The 22,828-nt window shown below is 39.1% G+C and overlaps 1 protein-coding gene across 1 annotated transcript; it reads left to right on the top strand.

Moving 5' to 3' along the window:
* Window positions 1-13: 13 nt before the first annotated feature.
* DCP2 (decapping mRNA 2) lies at window positions 14-21,627 on the top strand. The gene is made up of 11 exons (XM_040090446.2): window positions 14-145; window positions 5,356-5,507; window positions 7,181-7,308; window positions 7,844-7,942; window positions 9,432-9,584; window positions 11,172-11,284; window positions 11,392-11,499; window positions 12,260-12,383; window positions 13,532-13,642; window positions 15,344-15,395; window positions 16,081-21,627. Exons 1-11 carry the CDS (start codon window positions 93-95, stop codon window positions 16,242-16,244), a joined length of 1,257 nt encoding a protein of 418 aa, XP_039946380.1. The 5' UTR covers window positions 14-92; the 3' UTR covers window positions 16,245-21,627.
* The last annotated feature ends 1,201 nt before the right edge of the window (window positions 21,628-22,828 follow it).

Genomic DNA, 22,828 nt, shown 5'->3' with positions numbered 1-22,828 from the left:
ACTCCCCCCCGCCCCCCTCCGCAGTGCGTCCCCGCGCCCGCCGCTTCTCTGCGTCCCGGCCTCCGCCGCGTCGGGATGAGCCGTGCTTCCCCATGGAGACCAAACGGGCCGAGATCCCCAGCAGCGTCCTTGACGACCTATGCAGGTACGGCCGTGGGGCGGGGGCGACCCTGTGGCTGCGGTGCAGCTGCTGCCGGAGGGCGGGAAGGGCGCCTGCCTCTGCCCGGTGCTCCGTGCCCCGTGGGGCCCGGGATGCTCGGGACACTGAAGGGGTGCGGAACCACCCGGACTGAGTGGTTCCAGCCAGCCGGGAAGCGGAAGGACGAGGCTAGCCCCCTTTCTCCCGAACCCGAGTCTCCGCCCTCCCGATGGAATCCGTCCTGGAACGGCGGCACCCTCTGGACCTGGTTTGGGGTTGCTCCGGCGGCGGGCTAGGACCTGAGTGCACGGGGAAAGTAGAAGAACATTGTGGGGATTTCTTGCGGGGTTTGGGTCGGAAAAGGTGGAACTGCGTCGGCGATATTTGCGCAGGTGAAAGAAGTGCTGGGAGCGTGGGGCTGGCGTGACGTGTAGCCGACCACTGATGCGGTATTTGCTGCTCCCAGATCTGGTTTCATTTGGAAGGGGTGTCAAGGGGTCCTTTTTGGTGAGTTAATTCTGCCGGAAGGGAAGGTGCCAGCGAATAGGAAGAGCCGCAGGAACATCCGTCGGTCTGAAGCCGCCCTCTCCCGCTTGTCGGTTCTTCCAGAGTGAAACACTTTTCTTGTTGAAGGGGCTTTGCGTTTGGATTTTCATAAAGCATGGATTCTGTATTGTTTAAAAAGGGGAAGTTGCGTTTTACATGTATGGTCTCAGCCTCTGATCATCTGTGGTGCAACCCTTCAAACTTTGCAATTTGTCTGTCATCGCCAGAATGGGATGACACAAAACTGCATGTGATATTTGGCATGAAATAATCCTTCTATCTTACCACCTCCAAGGGACTCCTTATGACGTATTTATGTGAAAGAGGGAAAGGTTAGTGAAGAGGAAGGATACCCACTTACTGTAGTTTTGGTTTTCAACTGAGTGAAAGTGTTTAGAAGTGAGAATACCACGGGAAGGTAGAACTGTCCTGCTCAGTATTGTTTTGTGCTTGTCTAAGGCAAGAGACAGGGTTTGTGATAGGCATATAAATTTTCAGTTCCCTAAATCTGGCCTGTGAAGCATGTTTGTGTTTCCATTGTGTCTCCTTTGGGCTCCCTGCAGAGAGAGGAACTTGTCAGATCTCTGCTCACATATGACACAGGATTTAAGACTTCAGAAAATCCAGAGGGGAATTGCAGTGATTACAAAACTGATACAGCCTGTTAGTGTAATTTCCGTGGGGTGACTGGTAGAAGGGCATATGAATATTTGAATCTTACATTGTAATAGGATCAGTCCCCCGTCTTACTATGTCTCTTTGCGATAGTGTCATCTTCTATCTTCGAAATGGTGTTTTGTATTATAATTGTGTTAACGTTATCAATGTGCTATAGAAATATCAGTCACTTCTACATCCTTCAATATATTAGTGGGAATTTTGGTAGAAAATGATTCTTCCTGCTCAATTATGGGTATTATTAAGTAACGAGTCGCAGGTATCCATGGTCTGTTTTTGTCATGCTGTCTTGTTCTGTGGAGTTGTTTACCTGAGTAAACATATGGAGGTGCAGAGACGTAATGTGGGTTTTGCAGCTTCTTGATTCTCCCCTTGTCTTGTAAACAAGTGCTGTTACCCCATTTTTTGACTTCAGGACTGTGGTTGGTTCACCTTGCTTAAGTAGCCAAATGCTCACCCAGCCACACACTTCCCCTCTTCAAAAATATTTGAAAAACAGCTTTTTCTGCATCCTTGTTTTTCCCTGGGAAACTTCATGTTGACTTCATCCTTTCATTCTCTATTTTCCTCTACCTCCTCCCCTGTGAGCTCAGGGGATGGGGAATGGGGTTGTGGTCAGTCTGTAACACTTCCTCCCTGCCGCTCCTTCCTTCTTAGGCTTTGCACCTGCTCCAGTGTGGGATCACTCCTACAGGCTGAGGGTTCTTCGGGACATATCCATCTCCTCCAGCACGTGATCCTCCACAGGCTGTAGGGTGGACATCTCTTTCTCTTTCTTCTCCAGCTTTGGTGTTTGCACTGCTTTTTCATGCTGTTTTTTTCGCTTCCTCTGCCTGTCTGGTATTTTTGTCTTTAAATACACTTCCCCACACACACCACCATCTCAGCTGCTGCATTCAGCTGTCCTACAGTGTGTCCAGCATTGGCCCATCACTGCCAGCACCTTGCACCTGCACCCGGAACAACCTAGAGATGTCTGGTTTTAGCACTTCAGTCACTCCAAGTAACTTAGATGTTAACTTTTTGATTAATAAATATCATTCTACTTGGCTTTGCTCTTGTTCTCTGAGCCTAATGCCTGCCGTGTTCTTACTCCTCTTTGATACTGCTGCATATTTTAACTTTAGATTTATGTTCAGCTGCAGTGCTGGGGCAAGAAACATCAACTAGATGTGAAATAGGCTTCTAAGTTTTTATCTTTTAGTTACAGCTGTTTTATAGATAAGGGATCTTTTCAGCAGTCAGAATAGAGCCTTCAAAAGAAATTGGGAGTGGTAGTGCCAGTTGAAAATCGGGAAGTGGTAAGATGTTGATGTGAATAAGGTTACTTATGCAAGGGAGAATCATAGAATCATAGACTGCTTTGGGTTGAAAGGCCCTTAGAGATCATCTCATCCCAGCCCCTCTCCTATAAGCAGGGATAGTTCCTAGACCAGGTTGTTTTGGAACACTTACAGGGGCAGGGCATTCACAATTTCTCTGGGCAATGTGTGCTGGTGCCTCACGACCCTCACTGTGAAGAATTTTTTTCCAATTATCTATACCTGCCCTTTTTCTGTTTAAAGTCATTCCCCCTTGTTCTGTCACTACATGACCTTGTAAACAGCCCCTCTCCAGCTCTCTCATAGCCCGCTTTAGATTCTGGAAGGCCTCAGTGAAGACTTGCTCCTGCAGGTCCCCATTCTCTTTTGTTAGGATTCCAACAGCTAGACACAGCACTTCAGGTGAGGTCTCACCAGAGCAGAATAAAGGGTGAGAATCGCCTCCCTCAATTTGCTGTGCACACTGTTCCATCAAAAGTATGGTCTGGCAGCTCACAGTGTCGGCTCATGTCAAGATTCTCATCCACCAACACCCCAGATTGTCCTCCCCAGGGCTACTTTCCGTTCATTCTCTGATCAGCCTGTGTTTGCATTGTGCTTGGGATTGTCCCAACCCAGGCACAAGACCTTGCACTTCGCCATGTTGAAATTCATGAGGTTCACACAGACTCTCTCCTAGGCCAGCCAGGGTCTTTAAGGGTATCCGGACAAGGTCTTTTTTCAGGGTGGAAATTGGATGAGAAGATGAGAAATCCACAAATAAAGCATACAAGGCTACAAACCCAACAGAGGAATGATAAGGAAGGCAGTGGTGGAAACCAAATCTGGCCATTGGTTGATGAGGGGATATACTTAATTCCAGCAAGTTTATCTGAGTGTAGACCTGCTCTTGGAAAATAGGAAAAAAGTAGGGAAATCAGAGTGGAAAGAATATGTAGATACAGACCTAAGAAATCAGAAGTGGATACAATGGCAAGAAACAAACCTGTTAATTGCACTAATTGACCAGCTGCCAGGAAACCTCAGGCATCTGTCCCAGGAATATCAGCTTGGCCTTTGTATCTGCTAGGACTTTAGACCTGAGAGATCCCACACTCTGGGTTGGGAGGAGTGCCAGAAGAAAAGACAAGCAGGTAGGGACAAAGCAAGGGTAGGCAGAAAGGGGTACAAAAGAGGCTGGCTGTAAAACTGGGCAAGTTAGTGCACTTCTGTGTCTGACCCTTCTGTCCAAGTGCCACAGGCTATCCTTACATCTTACAGGCTATCTTACATCTTCTTAGTAAATATTTATTTTTGTCTGTATAATTCCACTCTCTACCCCTTGCTGTATATGTGTGCTGCAAGGATACAGCCAGCTATTCATGGGAATTGTGTGTGAGAGTGGGCAAGGTGTCAGCTGCTGGAGTGAGGGAGCAGATCTCAGTGCCAGCCACTCCCAAGGGAGAGGGTCTCAGCTCCCAGTGTCTGGGGTGGCAATGATGAGTGTCCTGGAAACCAGCTTCTGTGGGGGGAATGGTATGAGTGAGGGGAGTTAGGGGTAGAGCAGAGGCAGCTGCAGCAGAACTGTGGGTCACAGCCTGTGCACTGAGTGGGAGGAGGGACAGGTGTCTTCCTCAGACCTGTAGCAAACTTTAAACTGGACCATGTGGTGGAGCAGGGACCTGTGTGATGGGTGTGAGGGTCTGGGATCTGGGCAGGGCTATGGGGTGGAAAAGGAGACCTGTGCTAGTATTTGCAGGACCTGTGAATGTGCCTGGAGGCCTGGGGAATGTCAAGAGTGTGCCTTGTGCGCCAGTGACCTTCTGCCTCTGTCCTTGGCCAGAGTGCCTTGGAGAGGCAACCAATTCTGACATCCTGTGACAATTCATACTTGTCAAATTTTAAGTAAAGTTACAGTATTTCCAGTTTGAGCAATGGTATTATGCACTTTTGGAATTTAGTTGGTGGCACTCAGGAGCTGAATGTCAAATATCCCCATCAAATTGTATAAATTCAGTGGGGTGTATGACCTTAAATTTCTAAAAAAAAGCATTCTGCTTGTGATATAAATTCATAAATACATAGATAAATAAATAAAGCTTCTTCTGCTTAACTAAAATGGGCTATCACACAATGCTGCTTAAACTTTTAGCTCAGTGACTCTGTTTGTGTGCCGGTATCTGGGATAAACCCGATTGTCCATGTTCAGTTTCTGACTGAGAAAATAAGTAGGATCATATTTTATTTTAAAATCTACATAAATTATTGGATTACTGTGGTTTTAAGTGAAAATATATAGCTATGTTCAACTTGTGTCCTGAATAAAAAAGCACTGAAATATCTTACAAGAGTATGCAGATATTCTTTAATGTACTTGTAAAAATGCTTTCATTTTTGTAACAGCCATTTAAGTAGGTTGTCTTCACACTCCCTGTTTTCACAACAGTTAATTTACTTAGTATATTGTTCTTTATGTTTCTGAAAGAACATAATAATCAATTTTCCTTCTTGATTTTAAAAGCTGTATTTTACTTTGTGAAAACTTTTACTGTCCTTGTGGAACATGAGGAGGATCTAGTGGTCTGTTGGTATGTGCTAATGGATCAAGAATTATACTGTTGCAATGTTTTATTTTTATCTGTATTTAAATCAGTAGATTTGTCTAATCTTACTGTTTTTCTTTCCTGGCAGCCGATTTATTTTGCACATTCCAAGTGAAGAGAGAGACAATGCAATCAGAGTGTGTTTTCAGATTGAACTTGCCCATTGGTTTTATTTGGATTTCTGCATGCAAAACACACCAGGATTACCTCAGTGTGGGATAAGAGACTTTGCTAAAGCTGATATCCTTTTTATTACTCCAGTTATTTTATGTGTCAGTGGTAAAGTGCAAACTGAATATTGTTAACAATATTTCATAGTATGATAATACCAGTTCATGTGTTAATGATTAAAAGTTAGTATTGCTAGGTATATGTTGTTACTGAGTTCTCAGCTTCCATAATTTTGTGGCACCCACAAAAGAGATGCTTCTTGGATTGCTAAAGAACTATGGAAAACAGTCAGTTTCTGATGTTTGAGGATTTTTCCTCATGGTTGCACTTTGCATGCTAGGTTGGTTTTGAGGGTAAACTGTTGGTGCTCTTCAAACTGAACTCCACTGTTTAACTAATTTTCAAGTAAACATGACATAAATGTTAACGTAGTTGAAGGTAGTATGTGTTCTTCATGGGCAGTGGTATGTATTTTTTCTGAAGTTTCTATAGGGTAGAGACTGCATTTTTACTGAATTCAGGTGGTTGGCCTCTGCTTTTTTTTTTTTGTTGCTTGCAAAGGCTGCTGGAATGTGAACTATCTAGTCCTTGCTAGAGAAAACTTTGTGACTTTCATCCAGCAAGTGTTTTAGTTTTAACCTTTTCCTGTATGTTCTTGATGACAGATTGGAATATTGCTCTTAACTTTGAAGATATTATTATCCATGGTGTCACTACACAACATACTTATCTGTTAGTTTCATAATATTTATTTTGAAACACTAAACCTTTTAACAGTAAACTGTAAAAATATATTCTGTTGGTTAATGTTATGCTGCAATTTTATGTATATTTTTAATTATAAATGTATTTTCAGACCAAAATTCTCCTAGTAGTTGTAGGGACTGCAGAAAAATGCAGTGTAATAGATGTTATATGTTCATTACATATTTCCCTTTCTAGCCCGTATTTGCCGCAAATATTCTGCTGCAGTGTATTTTTAAGTATTCTGTGGAGTAATCTTTATTGATAGTATAACATATGTAATATATAATAGTAATACTTTTATTAAGGACTTGCAGATTTTCTCTCAAAATTTTAGAGTTATAATGGTTGTTTATATTTTCTCTGCTAGGCGAGTTTTGATAAAGTGTATTAGAATTTAGATTCCTGTAACTATATGCCATTTAAAAGACTTTTTTTTGCATAGTAAATGCTAAAGATAGGATTCTGTGCTGTAATCTTAACAAATGGTTGTGGCAAAAATTTATTCCCATTTACTTCAAGCACAAGGAACTGAAATTTTTTCTGTCTTGCTCATTTCAAAATTAAGAAAATGTGTTTGTAGGTAATATGTATTCAAAATAAGAGGGATTACTTCTGTTTTCAAAATTATCTGCCTTCAAACAAGCAGCCTTGTGCAATCGTTTTTCTTGGTGATTCTTATTTTATTTTTTCTGTTTTGTTTGGGGTTTTTTTTGGAGGTGTCTTTTTTTAATTTGGTTTTGGTTTTTTGCTTTTGGGTTTTTTTCCATTTATTTAGATTGCTTTGCATAGGAATTGCTGAATTACTTGATGCGCTCTGACTTTTAGTGTTTTGTAATGGATTATTCATTTTTTTATTATTATTATTTCCAAGGGAATATATCTTGAAAGGACTTAGGGGAGGGAGTGTTTATTCTGAATTTTGAGTGGATATCTTTTGTATTCAGTATGTGCTTTGGAACTGGCTGCTTAAGTTTATCTTTAACATGCTGCTATACTCTTCAATCACTGCCCTTTTTTACTGCCTCAAGGTGAAGATGTACAAAAGGTTTTAGATGAGTGGAAAGAATACAAAATGGGAGTGCCAACCTATGGTGCAATTATCCTTGATGAGACACTTGAAAATGTAAGTATGGAAATATTTGTGAAGGACTGTCTAGAGGGAGGGATGGCATATGCTGGAAGAAGTAATTCTTTGGTGTTTACATTCTTCTGAAGAAATCTGCGTTCACTGTCAAGACTTGTAGAGATCTGACAGTTACTTGATATTGGTGCTGTGTACAGAAATATAGTATGTGAGCCAGTAAAAGCACTTGTGCTTGCTATCCTTCTCAGGTTTTGTGGTGTTTTGTTTGGTGGGTGGTGTTGGTGTTGTTGTTTTTTTTTTTTTTTTTTTTTTTTTTTTGTGTGTGTGTGTGTGTGTGTGTGTGTGTGTGTTTGTTTGTTTGTTTTTGTCTGTTTGTTTTCTTCTGTGTATTTTAATTCTGTGTTATACAATTCCTTAAAAAAATTCGCAGTTCTTGCTAGAACACAGCAAACTTAATGGTTTCCTTCCTTGAGGCTAACATATTCTTTTGGAGAACGAGGGGATGGTGGATGGAAGACATTTAATGAAGTGAGCACTTGTATATTTGACAGTTGTGTTCCCTTGTATTTTGTAGGTTCTTTTGGTTCAGGGCTATTTAGCAAAATCTGGTTGGGGATTTCCAAAAGGGAAAGTAAATAAGGAAGAGGCACCTCATGACTGTGCTGCTAGAGAGGTAAGTTATATCAGCTTCTTAAGATAAAGAAGTGAAATTTTGCTGAAATCAGGATATATGTGTTGGGTGAAAAGGCACTTTACTTAGGTAATCCCCTTATTAAAATCCCATGAATAAATAATCTGTTCTTGCAGATGTACCTTCTGGTGCCTTTCTGAGTTCCAAAATGGTAATCAAGGTTGAGGTTATATAATTAAAAAAAAAACCACACCAAAACCAAAAACAAACAAACACCCAAACCAGGGTTTATGTTTCACATTATTTTGCATTAATGTGCTAAATGAAGAGATAGTACTGTTTTTAAAGTTCTCTGCTGAACTGTGAATTTATTTTTAAGTATTACTTGTGGTGCTTGGGAAAGCTTATGTAATTTATGGCTTATGTCGTATTAATTTTAAGGGTCACCATAACTGCAAATGTGAAGGAATGGGAATTCAGCCTGCGTACACTGGTCTATGTAAAGAGTCTAAGGAGCTGAGTTGGAGATTGTAGAATTTTATGTAAAAATTGTGAAGAACTTTACTTTTCTATTTTTCAGTTATGCAGGAACAAGAATCAATGTATGTGGCAAGTAAAATCTGAAAAATAAAATAATCTGTGGTATTTATTACTCCCGGAGACCTAGATGTGTAGTGAAGCTGCATATTCATAATGGCCTGTAAAAGCATATTACTGGTACAAATTCAGTGTTGATTCAACATAATACATCCAGAGTTTTTGAGAGAGAAAATTAAGGTGAGGGAAATTAGACTAAATCAGCATATGAGAAATCACAGGGTTTGGGGGTATTTTTGTTTGTTTGTTTGTTTGAAGTATACCTATCCTAAGTATACCTATACCTAAAGATAAACTAGACACAGCTGCTTCAGGAAGGAGTTACATGAAGTATGTCTTCCTCTTTACTTCAAGTTATGCCAGCAAAAGCATTAAAGGGGGCATAGTTATACTGGGGAAAAAAATCTTTTGATGGTGTTATTTTGAAAAATCTATTTAGGTGACACTAATGAACACCACTGTTGTTATCATCTTTCTTCCATCAAATTAGATTCTCATTGTGGAAAGACTGATAATTTATTTTGTATCTGAAATAAATATTTCAATTTTTTTCACTGGAGTCAGCACGGATGTGAAACCATAAGCTGCATCTGTGTAAAATCTGATTGAAGAGGTCTTCACTTGGCAGTGCCTACAGAGTTCAGTAGTATTTCAGAAGTTGATGAGCACTAACCCCATCTATATTAATAAATTGCTTCATGAAGGTGTAATAGAATTGTTTCAACTTGCATTACAGGTCTGCCATCTTAGAGAAGTCTAAAACATGTAGATACTTCTATTTCTGAGCAAATTTCTATGTGTAAAGGCTTGTTTGTTCCGCAGGTTTCATGGATATATCTGAAAAATAAGTCATTCCTTCACTTGTGGTAATAGATTGTGAAAGGATAGCACTGAATACACACACACACACTAATTTCATCTGAATACTTCTCAGGTGTTTGAAGAAACTGGGTTTGACATAAAAGATTATATCTGCAAAGAGGACTACATTGAGCTGCGAATTAATGATCAGTTAGCACGGCTGTACATCATTCCAGGAGTTCCCAAGACCACGAAATTCAACCCCAAAACTAGAAGGGAAATTCGGGTATGTGCTACTTTTTTGGAATCTCTAGGAACTTTGCAGAGGTTGATTTTTAAAGCCAGAAATGTGTGAGATAATGAACCCACTAAGCACAATGAACACCTCAAATGCTAGGTACCAGTGGCATCTCTGCACTGTAGGGTTTTCTGTTGACCTCTTGCAGCTCACTTGCTCTTCTGCAAGTCTGATACTTGACCATCTGTCTGACATCTCCATTCATCATGAGAAGACAATAGAGCATGTTGCTAAAATACAGTTCTCCTTTTCTCATAGATGGTGACTATATTAATAATTTCATACTATTCCTAGTTACAGATGCATATATAACTGTATATTCTCAAGTTGTGATTATTAGTTGGGGACATGCAAAAGCCTACATATCAAAAGGGCAAACTAAGGATTGTTTTCTCTTTCATGGCTAATACTGTCCAAATTAAAAAATAGTATGTTTTAAGAAGGAGGTTGGGCAGGGGACAGAAAAAGGAAACTATTTTGGATGTATTGTGTGCCATTAGGCTTTTAAAAGGTATTGTCAGAGGGAAAGACAAAGGCTCATGTAGCAACTTGTTGGAACCTTTGTCTGTGGTATCTATAATCTTTGAAGTTTGTATGTTTTTTTCTTTTATGGCAATTCAGTTTAAAATGCAGATTGTGATACTGAACAGGGCATCTTGCTTTCTAAATAGGAAAAGTATTCGATTGGACAGGACTTAATTTCTTGCATTAGAGACCTATTTTTTAAAATGTAAGATGAAATTTGAGGGTTTTTTTAAAGATATACAGTAAATATTGTACTTTTAAGAACAGTGACTGTATGTGTGGGAATGTTGAAGAGTTCTAGTAATGACAGAGTTTTGAAGCTTTGTCTTCATCTGATCTAATGACACCAGGCAGGCTGGTTTTGTACTCACTGTAGAACAATATTGAAAAATTGTTTGGTTTGTAACTTATTTCCATAATTTGCATCTTGTCTGGACCTGGCGCTTTTGGAGTAGGTCCTCTGATAGCAAATCTCATGTGGGTTCTTCTACACTGTCTGGGGTGAGAATTCCTGATTTTGTTCCCCATTCTGTGAAGTGTACAGTTTTAACTATTAAAAATGTAACATATAAACAGTAACAAATCCTATCCTATCTCCATGGTTTTTTTCTATAACAAAACCTGAAACTTACTATCAAACTAAACACCCTTCTTACTTTTGAATGGGTATTGGTGGTCCACTATTGATTTAACTTTAAGTAAAAAGTTATTGAAAACTACTCAAAGCTTTACATTTATTTATGGCATTCTGTGTGCTGTGGTTTGGTTGGTTTGTTTATGAAACCCTTTTTCAGAATTTAGTTGCTGATTACTACCTTTCGTATTTTAGGTGCAATATCATACAATGAGTTTATGCTGTACCATCTGCTACTGTAGTGGCATTTGGAGGAGTTAATTGACCTTTTGTGAAAAACACTGTTGTGGCCTGTTAATTTAAGTCTTCCATGGTAATTTTTTAATTAAAGGAAATAATTGTGGCTGATACACATTTGTAACATTCTGCTAAGTCTACAATAGAGGGTATTTTGATTTTATTTCTTGTTTTTCTAGAATATTGAGTGGTTTTCCATCGACAAATTACCATGCCACAGAAATGACATGACCCCGAAGTCCAAGCTGGGTTTGGCACCTAACAAATTTTTTATGGCAATTCCCTTCATCAGGTATGTTTGAGATGAGGCAAATGCTAGGCCAGTGTCTTTCAGACAGCTTTAAATTCTTTAGATTTGTTTTGGTAAGTAGATCTTGTTGTACTTATCCTTGTTCACAGGCCATTGAGGGAATGGATTTCCCGAAGGAATGGAGACTCCTCAGAAAGTGACAATGGTTTTTCATCTGCAGGGAGCACACCCTCTAAGCCCAACTTGGAAAAAGCTAGGTAAGAATCAGGTCAGTTTAACATCTCTGTATTCTTTCTTATAAAACACTGATCATACAAATATGACAGTATTATACAATGACAATTATATACAATACTGCTTATCCTTTTCTCTTTCTCCAAAGATTTGTGTTCCAGTAATAGGTAAATTAAAAAAAAAAAAAAAAAAAAAAAAAAAAAAAAAAAAGTGTAGACTTGCACCATAGTATTGTAAGGTGAGACCTTAGTTAGTGTCATGATACACAGATATCAGATTATTTCCTCAGTCTTGTGTATGGGAATCAAAAAAACCCCAGAAGCTAAAGCAAGTAGATAACTTCCAGTGCTTCAAATTCAATATTTCCGGCACTTCTGCGAAGGAAAAGTAGGACTCTCTAAAGCAGGACTGTAAAGTACTCTAAGAAGTGGCTAGCTAGATAAAACCTGTGGGAATCAGTAGGGGAACGAGTGCTGCTGGCTTTAGATTCAGCTGAGTGAAAAGTGGTAGAGCCAACTTTAAAACCTGTAATCCCTATGAGAGGACTTAAGTAATTAGAGCCAGGGCAACACCAACAAACAACAGGACAAATGTTAATGTGGACTCGGCCTCTTGTCTGTGGAGAACACAAATGCCAGTTCGCACTATTAGAGTTTGCATACTAGGTTACTTAAGATTGTATTCCAGATTGTTCTCAAAAAGCAGAAAATTCTTTCTTACTTGTCTTCTGCTCTCAGTGAATTTAAAGTTCTGTTGTAAATTGTCTTTGTTTTCTTGTACTAGATCCAAACTTCGCTGTAGTCAACAGGTGTTTACAGATGGCTTTTCAGGAGAGCAGTTGGTGAAGCCAAAACAGCCACAAAAGCCATATAATCATTCTGAGGTGTCTGAAGTTTTGAAAATAAAGGTAGGCTTTTTCTTAGGCAAGCATATGCATCTGGACTATGGTCTTGGTTTAGGGCAGATTTTGGGAGGACACTTCTGAATGGGGTCCTTCTAGAGAGCAAATTCATGCAGCCCTTGTGAGAAAAACTATTTAACAAGTAAACTGTTTACAAGCATAAAAAATGAATAATATTAACAACAAAATGTCTTGCTGTTCTGAGGAAAGATGGAAAAATTGAGAAAGTCCTTGCTATGGGTTGTAGCTCAGCTTGTCTAGTCTCTTACCAGTTTCTCTCGTGCTGGAAAATGCTGTCCGGGGCCCCAGGGGGCCACAGGCGTGAGCTCCCAGTGTTTTTCTGGGTTTTCAGTCTAGAACAGATTTAAACAGTTCCAAGTAAAAGAGAAAAACCACAGTCTAGGGAACTTCTCTGCTTCAGCTAGCAAAAAAAACTAACTAAAAAGCAAAGGCGAGCTCTCTCTCACTGGCCGTACTACAGACAACACTGTCTGTGAAGGATGCGGGGGAGCAAATGCAGTTTCTACTAGCAAACTGAGTTTTTTCTTTTTACCCCCTTCGCTCTCAGAACCAGTCTTAAGGGTGCAGAACTTAATATCCAGCATAAAAAGAATAGATAATTGGGTTTACAAACATCATAAAGTCACCCTAGGACAACTATTTAAAACAGATGTCTTTGTTCATAAGGGTTTCGTCTCTAGGACAAAAATAGTGAATTTCATCACCACGGAATGCAAAAAATAGAAACATGGAGTTGGGGAATATTCTTGGGAATTCTTTGATTTATCTCACACTAGTAGTGGTGGTATCAGCTAGTAATTGTGCTGTGTCATGTACAGATAGTAATTAGTACTTGCCATTTTCGTGTTATCTCTAGTATATCTGCATGAGTGCATGGAAATTCACTGACCTGAATTAATTGTCTGTTAATTCTGTCCTAGTGCAAGAGAGAATGAGTAACAGCTGATGGTCCTGTAGCTTGAGTGTATGTTTGGTTAATTTCAGTGGGCTTCAGTTTTTTCTGCCGAAGAAACTGTTTACATGTTTTGAATTTACTTGGAAGGAAGTTTGAGTTACTAAGTAGAAAATATCAGTGCAATGATGTCTAATTCTGCCATTTAAACTCTTCCCTCTACTTATTTTGGACTTAACAGCAGAGTCAGAGCCTGAGGAACAATGGCAGAAAACAAAATCAAGACCCTTTCAGCCAAAAGAAGCGAACAAATGGACTGCAGGGTCAACCAGTAAAGCAAAACTATACCTTGGTAAGAAACATGCAATGGCTGTGTCCTTAGTAGGTTCCAGTAATGCTTAACAAATGTCCAGGACAATGTCCTGCTGAAACAAATAGAGTGCATATCTATCAAGAGTATGTTTGATCAGAGTATTTGATACGTGTTTGTAGATGTATAACATTTCTGACCTTGTGTGCATAGACATCTATAAACAAGTGTACTAAATTTCAAAGTTTTCATTTTAGAAGTCATTTTAGCTGTTGAAAATTACAGCTGTTTCAATACACAGTCTTGCAGCTTTCCAGGGTCCTGTTATGTAAAAGCCTTCTGTGGTATGTAGTAGTAACTCAGTGTAGTACACATTTATTCATGTGTCTTAATGTAAGCATGGGACTTTGTTATACAACACTTAGAAAATGGGGATGCAGATGCTTATTATTTCCCTTCTCTCCATCAAACAAATGTTGAGACACAGACTTTGATGCCAGACTTTTGGCTTGGATGCCATAATTCTCAGATAGTTTTTTACTCATACAGTAGGGCTGTTTACAGCAATTTGTAAATTCTGGAATCACACTCTTTGCATGTTACTTTTCTTTGCTTATTACTAATTGTGTTTGTCCAGTTCTTCTCAAAGGGAGTAGACTCACTGGGCTGTGCTCCTTTTATAGTAGAATGTGCTTTTGATTCCCTGCTTTTTATGGCTCTTCAGTATGCTTTGTTGGCTCTTGTGAAGCAGTGAGGCCCCAGTTCTCCATGCAGCTGAGCTGGCTTGTCCAGGCTTTAGTTTCTCTTGTTTACAGGCTTTAAACTAGATTCTTCCCATTCTGGCTTGTGGTTATTACCTTCTTTTTCTTATTCATGTAAACATACAGAAACCATAAACTCGTCCTAAAATCCTCACCGCAGCAAGAAATTGTTAGTTATGTTTGAGTCTGAGTCTAGAAGAGTGAATTGACTGCCCAGAAATTTGAAAGGATAGGAGCAAACTGTAATGGTAATCTGTAAGATCTTCATGGAAACAACTGTTAATGCTCCACAGTTACTATGTAGGCTTTTCTCAGAGTTTTCTAAATATTTCTCTTTTTCTGTTTCACTTGTGTTTTCATGATGGTCAGTCTTTCAAAGTTGAAATATTTTGTGTCCCTGTGATAATCTTCTGATGTAATTTGAAGGCCAGGAAACTCTTAATTTGCAGGAAGTGCAAAGAGCCGTATTTTTTCTGTATTTGTGTACTTACATCAGCAATACTTGGGGCTAAAATAATTCTTCCCCAAACAGTTCTAAGTTTGTGTCTCTAAAGCATGTTAATTTAATTGGCGGTAGCAGCATGTTTGCAAATAGATTCCCCTTGGTTTTTTGGGGACAAGCTCATTGAAGAGTGGGCTTATGTGTGTACAGTGTTGATTCCGCACTGCCATATGCAAGACCCTTCCATCTTAAAACAGTTAGAAAGTACTCAAAATTTTTCCATAAAAGTTTGCATATTAGAAATGTTTTAGTGACTGTTAAAAGGTTGCAAGCTTCTGAAAGACTTCTGGACTTAAAGCAAGTTTGCTGCTTCAAGTTATGTGACAGAATTAAAGCTGAGTATTCACGCTCAGCATACAAATAATTCACACATGAGGTGTGTCAAAGCAGATATAACCAGCATGTTTGTTAGATGATGTTTAAATATAATGCAGTTTCTTTATCATAAAATGTGTAATGTATTGTCATTCTCTTCACTAGAAATGTGAAAAAAGGCTTAATCCAAGAAGACTTCAAGATAACTTTGAAACAGGCAAGTGCAGTCAGAATTCTCATCCACTGTGCTGTGCTACAGGCTGAAGGCACCCGAATAATGATGGTTGAGGGCTTTTCCTCATGCCAACCTTCCAAATCTTAAAAAGCCATGTTTTTCCAAGGTAGTCTGCGGTTTTGTTTGTTTTTTAATGAAAAAGATACTGTTTCATGTTGGTCTTGCTATTTTTCTCTTTAATTATGCAGACTGACTGATCCAGGTGGCCACCAGGTAGCTGAGTAAAAAAGTAACTAGAAGCTAGTTTAGAAAAATAGCATCTGAGTCAACACAGTGCTGTTGATTAAGTGTTGTTTCGAGGCTTTCTGTCCTCCTAGTAATAAGCTGCAACAGAGTGGACGCAGTTCTTTACTTACTGCTCAGGAAGCAGTGGCACTTTTTTCCCCTCCTTATTAAGAAATGCCTATTGAGAAATGAAACAGTATTATATGTGTAAAACTGGCTGTTGAAAGAGTTTCCAGATTGCAGTGAATTTGAAGATTTGTTCTAGCCTCTAGAGAACTTGTAAATATGGCTGTTTGAGTTACCTTCTTCTGTTTATGACCAAACATACAGATTTTGTTATTAATAGGATATATGTTTGAGGTATGGCTTTATGTTGTTACTGATACTTTTATTGGCAACTGCTCATTTAAAATTTATTTCATACTTTTTTCTCTTTAAGCAGAAGCAGCATATGAGATGTGTTGCTCCAGTGAAGACCCACTGCCAGAACATATTGAGGGACATTCTATGGCATGCAATGGCCATTACAAATTTGCTTTTTCATCCAGAGCTTTCTTGAGTTTCAAGTTCGACCATGATGCCATAATGAAAAGTTTTGACCTCTGACAGCAAACTTACTAGGAGTAAGAATCAGACTTGCCTGTTGCAATTGAGAGGGTTTTTTATCTAGCCTTACTCTTTCTCAGGAGGTTTTTATTTTGTTTTGTTTGTTTGTTTTAAAATTCAATGCAGGGACTGACTGCTGGTTTGGAAGGGTGTGTTCCCTTTGCAGTATCGGAGTGGCATAGTCAAGTGTTGCACTTTAAATGCAGTCTAGCCTTTGTCCACAAAAGTACCTTTCCAATGTTCAGTTCACTTGTTCCTAGCTGTGCATTAGAGGGCATTCTTTTTACTTGTGTTTTGTTTTTTATGGTTTTAAATTCTGTTTATTTTAACTTGCTGTGTGTTTTGTAGAATGTCATTGACTTTTTTTTAACTGTTGGCGTATGCCAGCTTGCTAATCTTTTAACTGTTCTGATGTAAATTATTGGGCTTATTAGTCATTATTTTGTAGGACATTGCAATATTACGCAGTGGCAATGAAACTAATTCTCAGAGGACACCTCTGGCTTAGTGATTTTCAAACCAAGTTGCACATTTCAAACCTAGCCTCAGCCTGTCACCCTTTCTCTGTACTGATTGTTAGCCCCAAATACTTTCCCTCCTTCACACTGATAGTTTTTGTTGGCTGCCAATCACTAGTACTTGAGTCAAATCTATAGCATGTTGACTTTTTGTACCTACTCTTCCTTGGTCTTCAATAACGACACTCAAACTGGGTAAAACTCAGCCCTTCAAAGTGTCTAAATTAGCTCTTGTGCACTGCCCACAGCTGCATAAGAAGTTACAAAGCAGCTGCTTCCAAAAAAGAGAAGCTTAAACTTATTTGTGAGAGGTTATTTGTGTAGAATTTGTACTGAATGTAAATAAGCCTCTCTAGATCTCGCTGAGGAGGAAGACAGGTGCATGGATAATAGAGGCATTGTGTGAACAGCTTAATCAGGCTTCCAATAACTATTCCAAGGGTGTTCAGTATTGTATTCTGTGCTGTTGTCCTCAGATCTCTTGTGTAGTGTATCTGCTCTCTATATATCCAGTAGTATTGAATTGCACTTGCAGTTAACATTTAAATGATCTAGCCTCAGTCATTTTCAGCTACAGTGCTTTCTTAGGAAAAATATGAAAGATGGGGTGAGGATGGAGGGGACACAAAAAAAAAAAAAACCTGTAAGAGTTGAGGTGATGAGCTGTTACATCACCTTCAAGTCAGTGGGTTTTGATCATGTGCGTTGCACTGGAGAGAAATGCATTGAAATAATTTGTCACAGCAGCTTGTGATAGCAAGCATGTCCCAGATTTAAAAATGGACTTTAGAATAGAGGGAATTGATAACTTCATAGGTTGAATGAACTACAGCCTTGTAGTATATGTACATGCACTGAGTTTTATGCAACTCATATATGTCATCCAAAACCAAAATCTTAGTCTTCCTTCAACCACCCTTCTTCATATACCTACTGTTTTCCTCAGAAACAGCTTTAGAACTTTGTCCTAGTTTATTCACCTGCCTGACACCAGGTGATTAGGAACTCTAATGCTGTAATTTTGGCCATGGGAGTGTTCAACTTCTGTATCAGTCAACAGGAGAAGTGGACTACAGCATTTCCTCCTTCTGGAGGACGAAGGTTCTGACGGCCTTGTTTTTCAAAACCAAATTGTGAAATAGCTCAATCTACCTTTCTAGTTTTGACTTTTTTTTCTTTTTCCCTTCAATGTGTCCAAAGGCCATAAAATGACAAAGAAGAGTAATTAAGAAGGTAAGGATAATACTGGAGGAGGTTATGTTATTCATTTTCAGGTGAAAACTAATCTTTAGTTACTTCTTTGTCCTGTTTTAGTTGATTTCCCAGCAAAAGTGCCTTTACTCATAGTGAGGCAGAAGTTTGTATAATATCCTGAGGCTGCTACTGCCTGTGGAGCTAGCAGGACTCTCCTAAGGCATAATTAAATAACAGGCTGTGGAAATATTTTTATAAGTAAGTTGACTTTTCAGATGAATTAGTTATAGATCATTTAGTGCTCTGTGAAATAATGGGGATGTTGATGAAACAGTGAATTTGGAGCATCTGTCATCTGTTTGGGAAGTCCTGGCAAGGACTTCCTTGGCAAGTCCCAGGCAAGAGGAAGTCTTTAGACCAATGGAAGCATGTTCTTTGAATAGGAGATGCTGGCTGTCCTCTGTTTACTGTGTCATTTTTTTCTTCTTAGTGAAAGGTTGCTTCAGTATAAGAGACATTGGTTGCTTCATTACGCAACCCAAAGTGAAGCTTATACATATGTCATTGATTTTAGTAAACCTAGCCTTAATGTGAGTTGCAAATAAATGTGATAAATATGCAATAAATTACTTATTTGTATAAGAGTACCATTTCCTGTAGTAGCATTGCTTTCTGCTTTCTTAGTAAGGTTTTTCCTAAAGTAAATGTAAGTAGTGTAAGTGTGGTGGCATGTAATCCACTTGGTGGGCTCCATCATGCCCTGCACCATGAACATTTTGTTTACTGTTGTTTATTTACCATCCCTTTATAACTGTATGTCTAAATTTAGAAGTACTGTTTACGTTATTTTCCATAAAACAGTGAAGAAATAGCAAGTGAGATACAGGCCTTAGTTCTGTGAGTTTTTTCTTTGCAGGAGCTAGACACAGGGAAATAGGAGCTGTTTGCATGTCTGACTTGAGACCTGGTATTGAGATACTTGAAAAACAAACACTGTCAATTTGAGAATGCTGCCATGTTAGGGGTTATTCAGATAATGGTCAGTCAGTGTTCTTGGAATCAACTTGCAGAGTAAACAAATATTTAGAAAAAAACCCCTACAGCTGTGTGGTGCTAGGAGTCTGGTACTAGTGTGCAGTTTCTAGTACTACATCAAATCCCTGCTTTAGCATGAAGTTTTTAGCATCTCTCCTCAGAATGTTTCTGTACTTTGACCTTGGATTGAAGACTGGCCTGCCCAGTTAAGTGACTGAAGTGCTGCTGACTTCAGCTCCTTGATGTACATCAGTCATCCAGCTTTTGAAAGTAACTGTGTCTTGCATAGTTAGAAGTCTGGCAACAGCGGTTGGGAAGGAGAGGAGGAAATTTCTTTATTTATTGCACAATCAAAGTATTATTTTTTAACACAATGTAAATTCTTTAGACCAAACATGCATAAATAGTTTCTGATGAAATTTTGGGCCTAATCACTGTTCCAGGCTTCTGTGCTGTACTCCAACCTTCCTGAACTAATTTGGTGATTTGAGAACAATATTAAGTGATTTTCCTTCACCTACCTGTGGCTGTTATAAATGTAACTTCCTTTTAAAAACAAGGCAGGCTTCGGGCTTGGCTACTTCTAACATACTTACTTTCAGATTGTACTTTCAGCTAGGAACACAGTTCTTCCAGCCTTTACTTAATGTGGTGATTTGCTTTTGCACTTATGCCATTATGATGTAAAGAGCAAAGAGTCTACATTAAGAATCCAAACTCCAATATCCTGTGGTGCAAGACAGCACTGTTGCTTCAGGAGTAACTGGCTGCCCAGTTGTGGGGTCAGTGGGCTGCTTAATCCTCAGATTCTTGGGGTTTTGTTACAAATTCTGAGCAACAGGTTTCTCTTCCAGAGGTAAAGCCAGGTGCCTTCATGTTTGAAGTTGGGAGGTTATATTCTAAATGTGTTAGGAAGCTCATAGTTACAAAAATTAGTGGAACAGTCTCTCTTGTTGATACTGATTTCTGTAAATAAACCAATTTTAAGTCTTGCACTGTAAATGTTAAATAATCTGGTGCTTATACACAACTTCATAATTTCAAATTGGTTTTGTTATGACACTATTTCAGCTTTTGAAACAACCAAAATTATTTAAGATATGGTAAATTTATACAAACTAACTGAAGGTGCTTTTAAAGTAAATTAGACTTAGAAACTCTTCCATAACAGGGTTTTGTTCATAAGCATTTATAGCAATAGTGTAGTTCAAGAATAGAAGTAGGCTAACTGCTAGTACTTGCACTGTTCTTAATCTCATACGTAAGCACTGATAGATCCCGTAGGATTTGTGTTGTGTGTGCATTTCACTTTTTCATGTAGCTTGTGAATTTAAAAGGAAGTCAACATTAACCAACAATTACTTTGGCCATATTCAAGATTGTTCCAGAGGAAATATTCCAGATTGGTAGCAGCACAATAAAACAAAATACTTGGGGTTTAACTTGCCTTTCCATTGAAAATACTAGGTTCAGCAAGACTTAACTTTTTCTGGGAAGTCAAAAGTGTCTTTGAGTCCTCCCTCAATTCTTCTGTGAAAAAAAGCAAAAAAAGCACTTCCTTTTAAGTAATTGTTAACATTTCACAGAGTACAGAATGTTTAAATTTGGAAAGGTCTCTATGGATTTTACTGAAAACAAGAGTATTTTGTCATTTCTAAGTATTTATATTCTTGATCAGAAGGACTGGCTTCTTGTTTCCAGTGTAGGTTATAGTTCAGTGCCTTTACGAAAAAGATTACAGCTCATGGAGCATTAATCATTTTAAAATAAGGCATTCATAGCTTTTTAAGAAAACACATCCTGCAAACACAGTTCTCTGTGACACATTTCCAGTGGTAAAAAGAACTTTGCAAATTTTTTTAAGCATGTTTGATCAAAATTACTAAACTGTGGGGATGAAATTTGTATCTTACTGGTTGGGTATGTAATTTTGTTATGCAGAAAAAAGTGTGGAAAACTGCATGATTAAGAGCTCTCAGCAAATACTTCTCACACCAGTACTTGCAACAGAACTTTACTGTGTCTGTATGGCACTGCCCTATGTGAAAGTTGAACTTCATTCCTGAGGAGCAGTTCAGCTGGGTTTGCAAGGCACTTTTACCATTAAAAAGCAAAACAGATGTCCTAGAAGGTGTGGGGTTGTTAATTCAGGCAGAATGCTCGATTGGTGTTGATGTTCCAGGACCCAGACTTGGGTACTGCTTCCAGATGATGACTTTTCAGGGCAGCACTGCATGCCTCGCAGAAAACAGGAGCCAGTGCTCTGTGGTGTGGCTCAGGCATGAAGGGTTATGTCTTCCTCCTGTTTGTTTAAAGCTCAAGAACTTGATCTGTTGTCCTCTGTGTGTAAGTGGTACATCAGTGCTAATTAAGTAGAAAGTGCATACAGCTAAAGAGTTAAAATCATTACAGATTTTATTCAACTTCCGTTATTTTGAAGAAAGTTTGCATTAGCCAACTCTTCAATTGTATTAAGTAAAATCTGTAACATCCACTGTACTGATTGTGATTTTGCTTGTTATGAAGCACACCATTTGAGACTATGACTAAGTTGATGTTTTCTTCTGTATTGTTATTTTTTTGTCTGTAAAATTAAATTACTTTATAAATAAACATATTGAAGTACTGAAGTATGAATTATAAGGATTATTGATCATTGTGAAGTGTGATGGCTATGCTGCTGGTACAGGTTATTCTTTTACTGTAGAAGGTTTACTTATTGCCTTAAGCCAGCAGTGATTATATCTAGTGCCAGGAGATGAAGTATTAAAGTGAGTTGTAAAGATGGATGAGGAGCTCATTCAGCACAACGAAAAAAAAAAAAAGGTATTAGACAAATTGGAGAAGGGAAGTGTGGAAGTATGTGAACTTCAGTGCTTTTAGAATATTTATGTAATATTGAGTATTTTTGTTTTCTTTTTGTTTTGGTCCATATAACTTCTTACTGAAAGAATTGGGCATGTGGTAACTGTTTCACATGCATCCTTCCATTTCTGTTAAGAGTTCATTGAAGATGTAGAGGGTTCGTGGGAAGTAGTACTGATGTTCCTAAGCCCAGCTAAAACCTGTGGCCAGATCTGCGTTCTTAACTTTTCACGGCTCTATTAAGTAAGCTTTACTGACAATATCAAACCATCTCCCTGTTGGGGCTTAGGTTTGGTTTGGTTTTTTTTTTTTTTTCCTGTAATATTTTTCCCCATAAGTTGCTAAGAGACAAAAGTACTTATGCTTAGAGGGTGCTTGACCCACAAAAAAGACGTGGCTGAGGGAGGGGGAAGATCACATGAGTTTTGGGGGAGGGAAGAGGACAGGGCTGGGGGAGCTGGGGGCTGTTCTTTTTTTCTTGCTCTCGGTATCGGAGAGGACAGTCCAGCTGCTGCTTGCTGCGGCAGGAGTCCACTGTCAACAGAAAGTCCTATCCTGGGAAATCTACCATCGTCTGCTTGTGTGCCCAGGAATTCGGAACCCCCTTCACCTGCCCTGCTGGAGCTGGGCCAGCCCTGTCCAGCCATCGCAGCTCCTTCAGCCCTGCTCACTTTGGCGGGACATTCCCCCCGACCCCGTCTCCCCGTCCCCATCCCCGTCCCCTGCCTGCCGGGCACATCCTGCCTTTCCAGCCACCAGCCCAGGAGTTTTCCACTGTTCCATCTTGATGCTCTCGGAGTCATAAGAGATCAGACTGCCCCAGGCTTTGTGAAACAAAGCCCCTTGAGGCTCCTGGTTCTGTTTATTATTAATGCTGTACTAGTTGTTGTTGGTTTGCCTTGCTATACTTGCTAGTGAAGAACTGCTATTCCTTTCCCCACAGCCCTGCCTGAAAAGCCTCTTTAATCTTCT

The sequence above is a fragment of the Hirundo rustica genome, chromosome Z (genome assembly GCF_015227805.2).
Source record: "Hirundo rustica isolate bHirRus1 chromosome Z, bHirRus1.pri.v3, whole genome shotgun sequence".
NCBI lineage: Eukaryota > Metazoa > Chordata > Aves > Passeriformes > Hirundinidae > Hirundo > Hirundo rustica.
The sequence above is the reverse complement of the archived record's forward strand: the minus strand, read 5'-3'. Positions and strand labels throughout refer to the sequence as shown.

Bases quoted from the DNA above. Each gene is read 5' to 3' on its own strand.
- DCP2 (XM_040090446.2), top strand. From the start codon at position 93: ATGGAGACCAAACGGGCCGAGATCCCCAGCAGCGTCCTTGACGACCTA. The intron at 11,500-12,259 runs GTAAGAATCAGG...TTCTTGTACTAG, and splicing joins CCCAACTTGGAAAAAGCTAG to ATCCAAACTTCGCTGTAGTC. The intron at 15,396-16,080 runs GCAAGTGCAGTC...CTCTTTAAGCAG, and splicing joins TCAAGATAACTTTGAAACAG to AAGCAGCATATGAGATGTGT.